This window comes from Geotrypetes seraphini, chromosome 1 (assembly GCF_902459505.1).
Source record: "Geotrypetes seraphini chromosome 1, aGeoSer1.1, whole genome shotgun sequence".
In the NCBI taxonomy this organism is placed as follows: domain Eukaryota; kingdom Metazoa; phylum Chordata; class Amphibia; order Gymnophiona; family Dermophiidae; genus Geotrypetes; species Geotrypetes seraphini.
In genome coordinates, this window is record NC_047084.1 from 449,767,937 (window position 1) to 449,780,799 (window position 12,863).

At 47.2% G+C, this 12,863-nt stretch overlaps 1 protein-coding gene and 1 non-coding gene across 2 annotated transcripts in view; one reads left to right on the forward strand and one right to left on the reverse strand.

The window, feature by feature from the left end:
* The window catches only part of ABCD1 (ATP binding cassette subfamily D member 1), a 106,461-nt gene extending 94,401 nt beyond the window's left edge, over positions 1 to 12,060 (reverse strand). The window contains exon 1 of the mRNA XM_033920973.1: positions 10,517 to 12,060. Within this exon, the coding sequence (XP_033776864.1) occupies positions 10,517 to 11,434 (918 nt within the window). The 5' untranslated portion in view covers positions 11,435 to 12,060. The remainder of the gene's footprint in view (positions 1 to 10,516) is intronic.
* A 201-nt stretch (positions 12,061 to 12,261) lies between these two features.
* Positions 12,262 to 12,333, forward strand: TRNAE-UUC. Its single transcript has one exon. It is a non-coding gene; the product is annotated as a tRNA-Glu (tRNA).
* The last annotated feature ends 530 nt before the right edge of the window (positions 12,334 to 12,863 follow it).

Here is a 12,863-nt window from a genome sequence, read left to right on the forward strand (position 1 = left end):
TCTCTGTTCATGTTCTCTAGTTCTATTGTTTCTTCATCTCAAAGACAACAAATGGAAACTGCAGAGGAAGATGAAGCTGTAGCCGTCTCCAAGCCTTTATCATGTGATAGTGACCTCCAGCTCCCCTCTCTGTCACACCCAAACTGGGGAGGGGTGAGCATGATGGGGTGCATCACCCTAAGAAAATCACTCTCTTTAGTGGTGAGACAGCTACCTTCTTAGCCAATCTTAATAATAGATTACATTTCTTGTATTTTTTGTGGGGTCGCTATATAATTTGTGATTAAAAAAAAAAGTCTGATCTTCAAATTGCCTGCATATTTCACATTTATAATTGTCCACATCCATCACTACAACAGCTCCTCCTTTGTCAGTAGGTTTGATGATAATTAATTTGTCCTCACTCAGTCTTTTAATTGCCGTATTCTGTCTTCCTAGTATTAAAAAAAAGTGTTCTTGGTCTTCTTCTCCAATGAAGAAATGTTCTTTAAAACACGCTGTGCATTAACACGTAGTAATGGATTAGTGTGACCTGGTGGAATCCATATGCTATTTTGCTTTACCATGGACATATCTGAATTAACCGTATTCCTGGCAAAAAAATCCATCATTTTCAATTTACGTATGAATTTAAAAATATCCACTCTAATATTAAATGCATTATATAAAGGAGTAGGAACAAAAGATAAACCTCTATTAAGTACATCTATCTCTTCATGATCCAAACTTCTAGATGATAGAGTGTAGATCAAATTCAATCCCTTTCGGAGGCCACTCTCTCATACAGTGCCAACTGATGAAAGGATTGGTTGCAATACGTTTTCTCCTGGTTGGTTCTTCCTCTCCCTCGTCCCTCGCCTCTGTCACTGGAACACATTTTCTTTTTTAAGATCTAAGTATTCCCACCACATTTTAATAGTTTTTATAGCTACTTTTTCAATTGTCATTTTTATAGCATTTTAGGTAGTTATGGATTACTGAGTATCTCGGGATCCATTTTATTTTTTGAATGGATATATTTTGTGTAGTTTTTTTTAACAAACAACAATAATTTAACTACCAGAAATGTGCAAGAAAATCAGGGATTTAATTTTGTCAAATGAATTAAGGTTTCCTGAATAGTCGAAGAAATGGGCATCTTGGCAGGTACAGTTTGGAAAATAATTCATGAAAAGTTGGGCATGTCCAAGGTTAGTGCAAGATAGGTTCTAAAAATGCTGACACCATGTCAGAAGGCCACGAGGCTCCAGTGCTGTCAGGAGAACCTGGAGGATGCTCTGTGAAGACCAAGTGAATCTTTTTCATTGTTTGGTGACTAGAGATGAGACGAGTCTAATCACAAGAGATCCTGAATCCAAAATGGATTAAATGAAGTGGAAGCACAAGTCATCCCCCACTCCCAAAAAAGTTCAAGACAAAAAAATCTGCAGGCAAATTCACAACAACTGTCTTCTGGGATAATGAAGGACTTTTGCTTCTAGAGTTCATGCCACACAAGACTACCATAATCAGGGATAGTTATGCCAACACAATGATCGCTTTGTGGGAGTCAATCAAGGAAAAAAGACAAGGAAAACTCACAGTAGGCATGCTGCTTCTTCACAACAATGTGCAATGCACATGTTACAACAATCACAGGCTCCCATCCAAGAATGTGGGTTTCAGCAGCTGAACCATCCACCCTACAGTACTAACCTAGCTTCCTCGGATTATTTCCTGTTCAGAGTTTTGAAGAAATCTTTCCATGAACAATGGTTTCTAAGTGATGAAGATGTCAAGGAAGCTTTGAAAGTCAAACAGAAGAATTCTTTATAAAATGGTTAAAGTCACTGCAGGAAAAGTGGATAAAGCTTTCAGGGGACTGAGGTAGATAAATTAGTGAATGTCCCCCATATCATATCACTCCTTAAAGGATGTTATTATTGTTTGATCTGGTCCACTTCGGAAAATAACACCGACGAGTGGACCGCTTCCTGGAAGCCTCGAGAACATCCTGAACAGACTGCGAGAACTGGAACGAGGCAGTTAGGTGCTGAGATACCAAGCTGTCAGATGCAGGGATTGTAATTTGGGATGAAGAAGAGAGCCTCGACTCTGAGAAAACAGAGAAGGAAAAACCGGGAGAAGAGGCGGCTCCCTGGCACTGAGTCGAAGGAGCTGGGAGAACCAGGGTTGTCTGGGCCAATGAGGAGCTATGAGAATCATGGTGGCGTGAACAGGCTTGAGCGTGATTAGAGTCTTCAGAATCAGAGGAAATGGAGGGAACGCATAGAGAAACAGATCCGTCCAGTCCAGGAGGAACGCATCTGCCTCGAGCCGGTGAGAATAAATCCTGGAGCAGAAGCAAGGCAACTTGTGGTTTAGGGGGGATGCAAACAGATCTACCTGGGGGGTGCCCCACTGAGCGAACACATGACGCAGAGTCAACGAACTGAGGGACCATTCGTGAGGTTGTAGAAGGTGACTCAGATTGTCTGCCAAGCAGTTCTGTTAGCCCTGAATGTAGACCGCTCTGAGAAAGATGTTGCGACGGATCACCCAATCCCAAAGCCTCTTGGCAAAGAGACAGGGAACCCGTACCTCTCTTCTTGTTGACATAATACAAGGCCACCTGGTTGTCTGTCTGCACGAGGACCACCTGGTTGCGAAGCAGATGAAGAAAGGCCTTGAGAGCGTTGAAAATGGCTCGAAGCTCCAACAGATTGATGTGACAACGCCGCTCCTCGCTGGACCAAGGACCTTGCGTCCAGAGACCGTCGAGGTGAGCCCCCCAAGCGTAGACGGACGAGTCTGTCATCAGGACCTTCTGCGCAGGGGGTGCGTGAAACAGAAAACCTCTGGAAAGATTGGAAAAGTGCATTCACCAACGGAGAGATTGTTTCAAGGAGGGAGTCACCGCAATCTGGCAAGAGACCGGATCGTGGTCCTGACGCCACTGCGAGACCAGGGTCCACTGCGGCACGCAAAGGTGAAGTCTGGCAAATGGCATTACATGAACGGTGGAGGCCATGTGCCCTAGCAGGATCATCATGCTCTTGGCCAAAATGATCAAAGGAAGAGACACCTTCTGGCAAAGGCAGGCGAGGGTCTTCTGACGAGGCCGAGGCAGGAACGAGCGGATACGAAGCGTATCCAACACCGCTCCGATGAACTGGAGAGCTTGGGAAGTTGATCTCGAACCCCAGACGTTGAAGGAACAAAATAGTCTGTTGGGATGCTGAGATAACCTCCGATCAAGACGATGCTTAGATTAGCCAGTCGTCGAGGTAAGGGAAACCTGAAAACCCTGCGTCTGCAGGGCTGTGGCAACCACCACCAGACACTTCGTGAGCACCCTCAGGGAAGACGCGAGGCCGAAGGGGAGAACATGATACTGCAGATGGAGATTCCCCACCCGAAATCTCAAGAACTGGCGAGAGGTCAGATGAATTGGGATGTGCGTGTAGGCCTCTTTCAGATCCAGGGAGCATAACCAGTCCCCCTCGCCCATGCATGCAAAACTTTTCTTTGACCAGGCATTTGTTGAGAGCCCTCAGATCGAGAATGGGATGCAAGTCCCCGGTTTTCTTGGGAACCAGAAAAAAACGGGAGTAAAACCCTGAGTTCCGCTGGCCCACTGGGATCTCCTTGACAGCCCGGAGGCGGAGGAGAGCCTGGGCCTCCTGAAGCAGAAGGGGAAGTTGCGACCTGTTGGAAGGAAACTCCCTTAGGCACTGAACCGGAGGCACCTGCCGGAAGTGAAGAGAGTACCCCTCCCGAATTATGGTGCGAACCCAGGAGTCGGTTGTTAGCATCTCCTACTGATGATAAAAATGATGGAACCGACCCCCGATAGGCAGAGGGGAAGGCCGATGAACGAAGGACACTGGCGTGCTCAGACTGGAATTGTCAAAAAGACGGTGTCTGCTTCACCGCCACAGGCGTCTGAGGTTTAGAGGGACGCTGCTGCTGAGGTCGCCAAGGAGGCGGACGGGAGAGAGCCAGAGTGGACTTCTGCGGATAGCGCCATGGAGGAAGCTTATACTGTTTAACAGGGGGCTTTTGCCTTAGGTCACACCAGGGAGGCAAAGGATTGCTCGTGCTCCGAAAGGCGTTTCATAGCCGCCTCGATCGAATCGTCAAAGAGCTTGTTCCCCCCACAAGGATTAGCCAGGTGATCCTGCAAATTGGGGTCCATGTCCACGATGCGCAGCCAGGCCAAGCGACGCATCACACTGCAAAGGCCGTGACTCGGGATAACAGCTCAAAGGCGTCGTCCGCAGCCTGGAGCATATAGAGACAGATTTGGGAGAGCGTCTCCAGAAGTTGCCGGAACACCGGTTGACGGCGAGGGGGCAAGTCAGAAAGAAAAGACTGCAGGACCTTCAGGCATTGCTTGAGATAGGAGGTGAAAGTAAAATTATAATTAAGGACACGGTTCGCCATCATTGAGTTCTGGTAGAGCCGGCGACCAAATTTGCCCATTGGCCGGCCCTCCCTGCCCGGGGGGATGGCAGCGTAGACTCTGGAGGGGTTAGACTTTTTTAGCGAGGATTCCACAACCAGGGACTGATGGGAAAGCTGCGCCTTTTCAAAGCCCTTACACGGAACCGTGCAGTATTGAGATTCCAACTTGGAAGGGATGACTGAAACGGCATGAGGGGTCTCTAGATTCCGGAAGAATGTCTGTTTCAGAACCTTATTCAGAGGAAGACGCAAAGACTTCCGAGGAGAATGAGGGAGCTCCAACTCATCCAGGTATTCCTGGGTGTACCGAGATTCAAACTGAAGGTCCAGCTGAAGAGCCTTACCCATGTCCGAGACAAACCTCGCAAAGGAGGAGGTCAGAGTGGAAGAAAGAACCTCGTGAAGGGAGTAAGACCCAGAATGTCGAGCCGCCAAAAAGGACGGGGACGCTTCCCTAGAATAGAGCGCAGATATGTCCGAGTCTCGAGAAAAGGACAACAAGGACATCCTGCTCCGTAGCCCCGGGGAGGTAGAAGAGCGTCCACGCTGCATCCTACCGGGGGGAAGATCCCGGGGTATGAGGAATGGGAGAAGAGACAAACTTCCCCGACGGCTTCGAGGGAGGGGTCCTTGACCCGCCTCGACCCAGAGAGACCGACATGGAGGGCCACCTTCCAAGAATGAGAAGTGCGTCTCGACCGCACCGAAGCCTCAAAGCGCCCCGAGGTCCACAGGGCAGGGGACCTAACCCGCCGAGGTGAGTACCACAGTCGCTTCGAGGGCGGATGCCTCGAAGATGAAGTGACCTCCGTCAGGTGCTTCGAACGAGGTGCACAGGCCAGAGACCCAAGCCTCGAAGCAGCAGGGGAAGACCTACTAGAAGAGAGCCTGCGAGATCGTTGAGACCGACCCCAAGGGACTTCGAGTGGATGCTCAGGCTGGCCTACCGAGAGTAGGGTCGAGGCAGGGGCAAGCTGGCTCAGGACCAAGGGGATCTGTGTCTTCAGGATGACCTTCAGCATTTCCTCGAACATCGGCACCGAGACCATTGGATCAGGTCGTACAGGTGCAGCAGTGCGCTCTGAGGGCGACCTCGATGAAGAGTATTCCCGTTGTGTGGGGGCATGGCCCACCGCACCCCCGGAGACCCCAGGGGAGGCTTCTTCGCTAGCGAACCTGAGGAAGGAAGAGGAGACTTACCCGAGGCCACAGGTTTTGTTGGGGCAGCCACCGAGGCCGGTGGAAGAGGGCGACTTCGACGAGGTCGAGGTCTTCGAGGCTGGAATCGAGGCTGAAGTTGCCCCGGCTGAAGGATCCATGGCTCCAAACAGTGCAAGGATCCTCGCCCGTCACCTACGAAGCGCCCGCTGTTGAAGGGTAGCACAGCGCGGGCAGGATTCACTCCAGTGATCGGCTCCCAGGCACTCAATGCACCAACGGTGGGGGTCAGTAATTGAAATAACCCGACTGCACTTTTTAAAGCCAGTAACAGGCCCTGACATAGGGCCAGACTGCCCCCGCGCGAGGCTTGTCAGCCTAGTCAGACCCGGGTCCCTGAGTCAACGACAAACACAAGAAACTTTACTCTTTTTTTTGGGAAACGCACCACACAGCGACTCACCCAAATTTGAAAACAAAAAACGGAGCAAACCGCGGTGCAAGAGGCACTCTGATCACGCAGAGCAAAGGAACAGGGCTTCTGGCTCTGCGGAAAACAAAGAACTGAGGCCACGCTGAGGAGATTAATGCTGTGACTCGGGCGGGAAGGCACACGTGCATGCGTGGTACATTCGCAAACTTGAAGATCTTCAAGCAAGTTTACTTATGAGAGTCCGATCGGGGCTCCATAGATGATGTCACCCACATGTAGAGAATATGCTGCCTGCTTGTCCTGGGATAATTAGAATATTATGTATAATTCTGGAGCCCGCACAGCGCAGTTTGCTCCTCATGTGCTGATGCCTCAGTCATCTGTGTTCCCCTGCAATCATTTATGTTCCTAGAAGAAAAATATAACGAAATTGCGTGCATTTGACGCTTAACCCGTCAATTGAGCACAAGGAAATCAGTCAATTGTGAGCAAGACAACCATTATTTTAAAATGAGTACAGACGTCAGTACCATGCACTAAGATATAAACAGGATGGAGTCAGAAGTACGGCTGGGAAGAGGGAGCTGGCAAGAGGAGGTAAACGCGGGGAGGAACGAATTTGGGATGCGGAACAGAGGGGAACATGGGGCACGTTGGGAGATGGAAGGGAGGAAGAAGGGGCACATTGGAACATGGAAGGGAAGAAGGGGCGCATTTGGACAGGAAGGGAGAGGCAGTACCCCAGTTTGTAAGTACGAGTTCGACGTAAGTCAAGTAAGTCTGTACCTGTATATAATATTAAACTGGTTTGATTGTAACCACAGAAAGGCAGTATATGAAGTCCTATTACCTTTCCCTATATTAAGTTTGCATTGTTGCTTGTAATGTATGTTATTATTTGTGTATTATATGTTACTGTACCTCACCTTAAGTTTTAGTGGTAAACCAAGTGATAAATATGTGCATATATAAAGCAAACGAGCAACACAAAGGATCCCCAGTAGTAAGGAAACAGAGTAATATAAGATATCAGGATGGTGGTCTGATAATACATTAATAAAAGAAAATAGGCAAAAGACTGAACAAAACCAGAGCCAATTTATTAACACCTTTGATCACCTCTACGGAGAGGCCCGCTCCATGCATTCATCACCCTTTCTGTGAAAAAGTATTTTCTGAGGTTACTTTCGAGTCTGTCCCTTCATCTTCATTCTATGCCCCCTCATTCCAGAGTTTCATATCAGTTGAAAGAGATTTATTTGCCTCTAGCACATTTATGCCACACATGTATTTAAATGTCTCTATCATATCTTCCCTCTCCCGCCTTTCCTTAAGTGGTGCCTTTGATCTGGTAGGCCACCTCAAATTACTGGAATACTTGGATGCCTTTGGGATCTATGGCAAAGTATACTCATGGTTTAAAGGATTCCTCGAATCACGTTTATATCAAGTCAAGTTTAATAACATCAATTCCACCACCTGGAAGAATCCAGGCGGAGTTCCTCAGGGCTTGCCACTTTCTCCTACATTATTTAATGTGTACTTATCCTCTCTTGGTTCTAGATTAAGTAACCTATGCATTCAGCTATTTAGTTACGCTGTTGATATTACGATTATTATTTCTTGTAGTTCAACAGATGCTAATATAACTCACATCATTGAAATTGTTCTGAGTTTAATGGATTCCTGGATGTGAGAATTTAAACTAAAATTAAATTACGAAAACACTAAATTCTTCTTTGTTTCCTCTCAAAAGACTTCACACGAACCATCTTTTACTCTAAATACCGTGCAATATATGATCCATTCCTTGATTAAAATATTAAGAACATAAGCAATGCCTCTGCTGGGTCAGACCTGAGGTCCATCGTGCCCAGCAGCCCGCTCACGCGGCGGCCCCAACAGGTCCAGGACCTGTGCAGTGATCCTCTATTTATACCCTTCTATCCCCCTTTCCAGCAGAAAATTGTCCAATCCTTTCTTAAACCCCAATACCGTATTCTGCCCTATTACATCCTCTGGAAGCGCATTCCAGGTGTCCACCACAAGCTGGGTAAAGAAGAACTTCCTAGCATTTGTTTTGAATCTGTCCCCTTTCAGTTTTTCTGAATGCCCTCTTGTTCTTATATTTTTTGAAAGTTTGAAGAATCTGTCTCTCTCTACTCTCTCTGTGCCCCTCATGATCTTATAAGTCTCTATCATATCCCCTCTAAGTCTCCTCTTCTCCAGGGAAAAGAGACCCAGTTTCTCCAATCTCTCAGCGTATGAAAGGTTTTCCATCCCTTTTATCAGACGTGTCGCTCTCCTCTGAACCCTCTCGAGTAACGCCATATCCTTCTTAAGGTACGGCGACCAATATTGGACGCAGTATTCCAGATGCATCGCCCGATACAGCGGCAGGATAACTTCTTTCGTCCTGGTTGTAATACCCTTCTTGATTATACCTAGCATTCTATTCGCTCTCTTAGCGGCCGCTGCGCACTGTGCCGTCGGCTTCATTGTCATGTCCACCATTACCCCCAAGTCCCTTTCTTGGGTACTCTCGTTCACTAACATCCCTCCCTTTGTATAGTTTTACCTCGGGTTTCTGCTTCCCAGATGCAATACTTTACATTTCTCAACGTTGAACTTCATCTGCCATCTCGTTGCCCATTCTCCTAGTTTGCTCAAGTCCTTTTGCAATTCTTCGCAGTCCTCTTTAGTCCGAGCTCCACTAAATAGTGTGGTGTCGTCCGCAAATTTTATTATCTCACACTTCGTTCCTGTTTCTAGATCATTTATGAATATATTAAATAGCAGCGGCCCAAGCACCAAGCCCTGCGGAACACCACTCGTGACCTTCCTCCATTCCAAGTAGTGGCCCTTCACCCCTACCCTCTGTTTCCTACCCGCCAACCAGTTTCTGATCCATCTATGTACGTCTCCGTCCACCCCATGGTTCTTTAGTTTCCGAAGTAGACACTTGTGTGGCACCTTGTCAAAGGCTTTTTGGAAATCCAGGTATATGATGTCTATGGGGTCTCCTCTGTTTGTTAATTCCTTTGAAGAAGTGCAATAAGTAAGTTAGGCACGATCTCCCCCTGCAGAAACCATGTTGACTTGTTTTCAGAAGTTTGTTTCTTTCCAAATGTTCATCGATGTTTTCTTATATCAGTGCTTCCGCCATTTTCCCCGTAACCGAGGTGAGACTCACCGGTCTGTAGTTTCCCGGGTCACCTTTTGATCCCTTTTTAAAGATGGCCGTGACGTTGGCTATCTTCCAATCCTCCGGAATCACTCCTGTTTTCAGGGATAGGTTGCAAATTTGCTGCAGTAGTTCTGCTATCTCCTCCTTTAATTCTTTCAGAACCCTTGGATGGATTCCGTCCGAACCCGGGGATTTGTCAGTTTTTAGTTTTTCTATCTGCCTGTGCACATCTTCAAGCTCACTTCCATGGATGTTAATTGAACGCCATGTTTATGCAGTCTAGAAATTCAATTTTATGTTTTATGTTAAGACTACTGACTATTTTAGTAGCCTTCCTCTGGACGGACTCCTGCCATCCCGAAGAAATGGAAAACACAGGCTTCTGCCAACAAGTGTTTAAAAATAGATCCCTACCTCTGTTTAAAGGCATAACTAATGAAACCCTCACATCCCCTTCCTAAATGTGTCCACTAGCGACTACTGACAGGTATGTATGTCGCTGTTAGCTGTTGACAGTGCTAACCTCTATCATGTTGCTAAAATTACATTAGTACACAGTTCTACCACCAGTAAGTGACCCAATAATTAACTAGCTTTGCTCTATCTGGAAAATGTCAATAAATTGCCTAGGATTTCAACTCTTTTTGGCCTTCTAGGTTTGCAGGTACCATTGGTTACAATCCCCTAGTCTAGCTCTTTTAACTCATTATTTGTCTTTCTTAAATTGTCCTACCTTAAGAGACCTACAAAACATTTTGTACCTCTGACTCCTAAATAAAGGCTTCCCTGGCCATCAGTAGTCACTTGCAACTAGCACACAGAATCTAATTGTGAAGAAGCAAAAGAAACGGCAGATCAAATGGGGCCAATGACATTTAAAAGGAAAACTGATGGACACTAGAGTGGTCTTACACAGTATTTGGTTACCATCACATTTTGGTTTTTCTTCTTTTTTGTGACTGCTTCTGGTCACTCAGCAAATCAAAGCAGTTAAGAATTTGCAATCTTAAAAAAGGACTTAGACCTACCTATCTTGTGTCACCCTATTCTTGTTTCTCCTCCACCCTGTGGCACCCATGCCCTAGAAAGCAAAGTGCTTAAATCATATGCCTGGTGAAATTTGGAACAAAAGAAAATAGGAATGTGCTCTAAAGTGCCACTTAACATTCTTGTGTTAATGTCCTCATTCCTTAGACTACCTGAAGCTGTTATATAGCTTTAACTGGATGTAACTGAAGTCTGAAATATTGATGGTTAACATTCATGCCCACCTTCTCTCCGTGCCCTCTCACCTCATGTCCAGCATAAAAGGCAATCTCCTCCGAATTGGCCACCACACGAGAATGCATGTATCTCAACTCGCCCTTCCGACGCGCCTCCTCAGCCACCAGCTTGCCGAACTTCGGCGAGCATCCACGTAACACCTTGGCAGTGAGGAAAACAACCAGGGCAGCAATGAACGCAGACCATCCTGTGCTGGCACCCTTCGTCCTAGCGGTGCTGATGAGGGTGTAAGTGGTAACAGCTACATCCAGAACAGGCTTAGTCAGGTTCGAATAAAGGTGAGCCATGGAACCAGCAAAGGCCACCAGGTCTTCAGTTAGCGACTGATCAGGATTGCGCAGGCGACCATCCATGTTACTCACCCTATAGTAAGTTTGGCGAGTAAAATACAGGCGGTAGGCATGGGCAACGAGGCGGCTGCGGAAAGCCAGGCTGAGTTGACCCTCTAAGTAACGGATGGCACTGTTGATGAATGTGGCTGGCAGGGCAATCAGCAGCCACTTGACCAACTGCCAGGCAAAGCTAGCCGGCTGCCTCTTGACTATGCAGCGAGCAAGCCGCCCATCGAGCTTGGCCACATACACCGAAAGAAAGGTGCGAGAAATCAGGGCTGCCGTGTGCAGGGCTAGCAGTCCCAACTCTTTGCAAGCCAGCCTTGGAAAGAGCAAGCGCAACAGGCGGACCAGGCGGTGAAGAAACACCCGGTTCACACCTGTGGACTCGTAGCCCGGGCAACTGCTGTTGGCCACAGATGCTGTAGTCTTGGAAACAAGTCCATTACGTGGAGGGGGCTTGGAGGGTGGCAGCAGCAAGCGCTTCAAGGAGGGGTAAAGCCTTAGAGCGCTATAGGCCCCCAAGGCCACCACTGCTGCCCGCTTCAGAGTGGCAGCTTTGGGGACCCGAGTGGGGCACACAGGCATCTGCATGGTCACCCCTACCTCTGAGTTTTATCTGCCCTCTCGACACCTTCTCGCTGCCCCTCCCTCAGTGTCTCCTGGGATTCTGACACGTGCGAGCACTTTTTTCTAGAACCTCCCGAAGCCCCTAAACCTCGGAGGAAGCCGCTGATTCGACTGCCAATCAGCACCCGCGTACGAAAGAGACCCCACCAACCGCCGCCGCCACTACCATCACGCGCGATTAACTCGAAACCACGCCACAGTTTCCCCCCCACGACAAACGTACACGCCGCATCACAGGGTCGCGCGTGGACAGGACTGCAACCTCTACGCCCCAGCGTAGCGGAGTGTTGAAAACGGGGCGGTGCCTAAAGGCGACGAGGAGGAGTAAAAGGAGTTGATTTCATTCTCTCGGTTCACAAAGCTCCCGCGCCCTGCGAGATGAAGAGCGGCACAGAGAGCGGAGTGATTCAGAGATGTTAATGAACTCTCGCCCTGCTTAGGTTTTCCTTTCCTTTCTCTCTCTCTCTTTTTTTTTTTTTTTTTTTTACATCCTTCTCCTATAACAAAGATATCCTAGAGAACTAGGAGGGTGTTAGACCAGGAGGATGGCCTTAGTACTTCCGCAAGAGGCGGCATCTAACCCAGACATGGCGTTGCCGGTCAACTTTGTACTTTATTCTGCGTATCCTTCCTCGTTTGTGCTACATTTGCGCATGCTCCGTTGTAGCCAGGCACCTTATGGGTCTTAGGTATCGCTTGTATAATGTTCCGTTTCTTATAGAATTGAGCATGCGCCCAGTGGCTCTTTGATAGTAGTTAATTAGGGAGCTGAAGAATAAGGTTTCACAGAATCCCATATGGTCTAGCGGTTAGGATTCCTGGTTTTCACCCAGGCGGCCCGGGTTCGACTCCCGGTATGGGAACAGTGAAGTTTTTAGCTTTTACATTTCTTTCTGTGAAGTATATTTATATTTGTCTCCCAAAATTGTTTTATAATAATAATAAGTCCATAGTCTTGATATACAGTATTTAAATTCTTGTACCCATCCATATGGAATAGATGTAGGTACACATATTTGTATTTTTTTCAACGGAGGCGTTGAAAATTTAGAAAAGAAATAAAGAATATTTGACTGGGGCAAAACTTCAAACACTTAACAGAATTTAAATTTTGCAGATTGTATAAACCAGTAAAAATGCGGTGTTTATAAAAATGAGCAAAATTAGACAAGAGATTCCAGAAAAATAAGGCCCTCCCACCCCCCCCAAAAAAAAAACCTGCCTAATGCATTCTTATGAGAAGTTCCAACTTCTGTAGCCAACACTCATTTTGGTGTCTCAAATGTTAGACCTGTTTCTGGGTATATTTGATCTGCTGATTCCAAAAATGACACAAGTTTTCTCCTATCAGCTCTACTTTTTGAGATACAGAACATGTGCCATATACCACTCT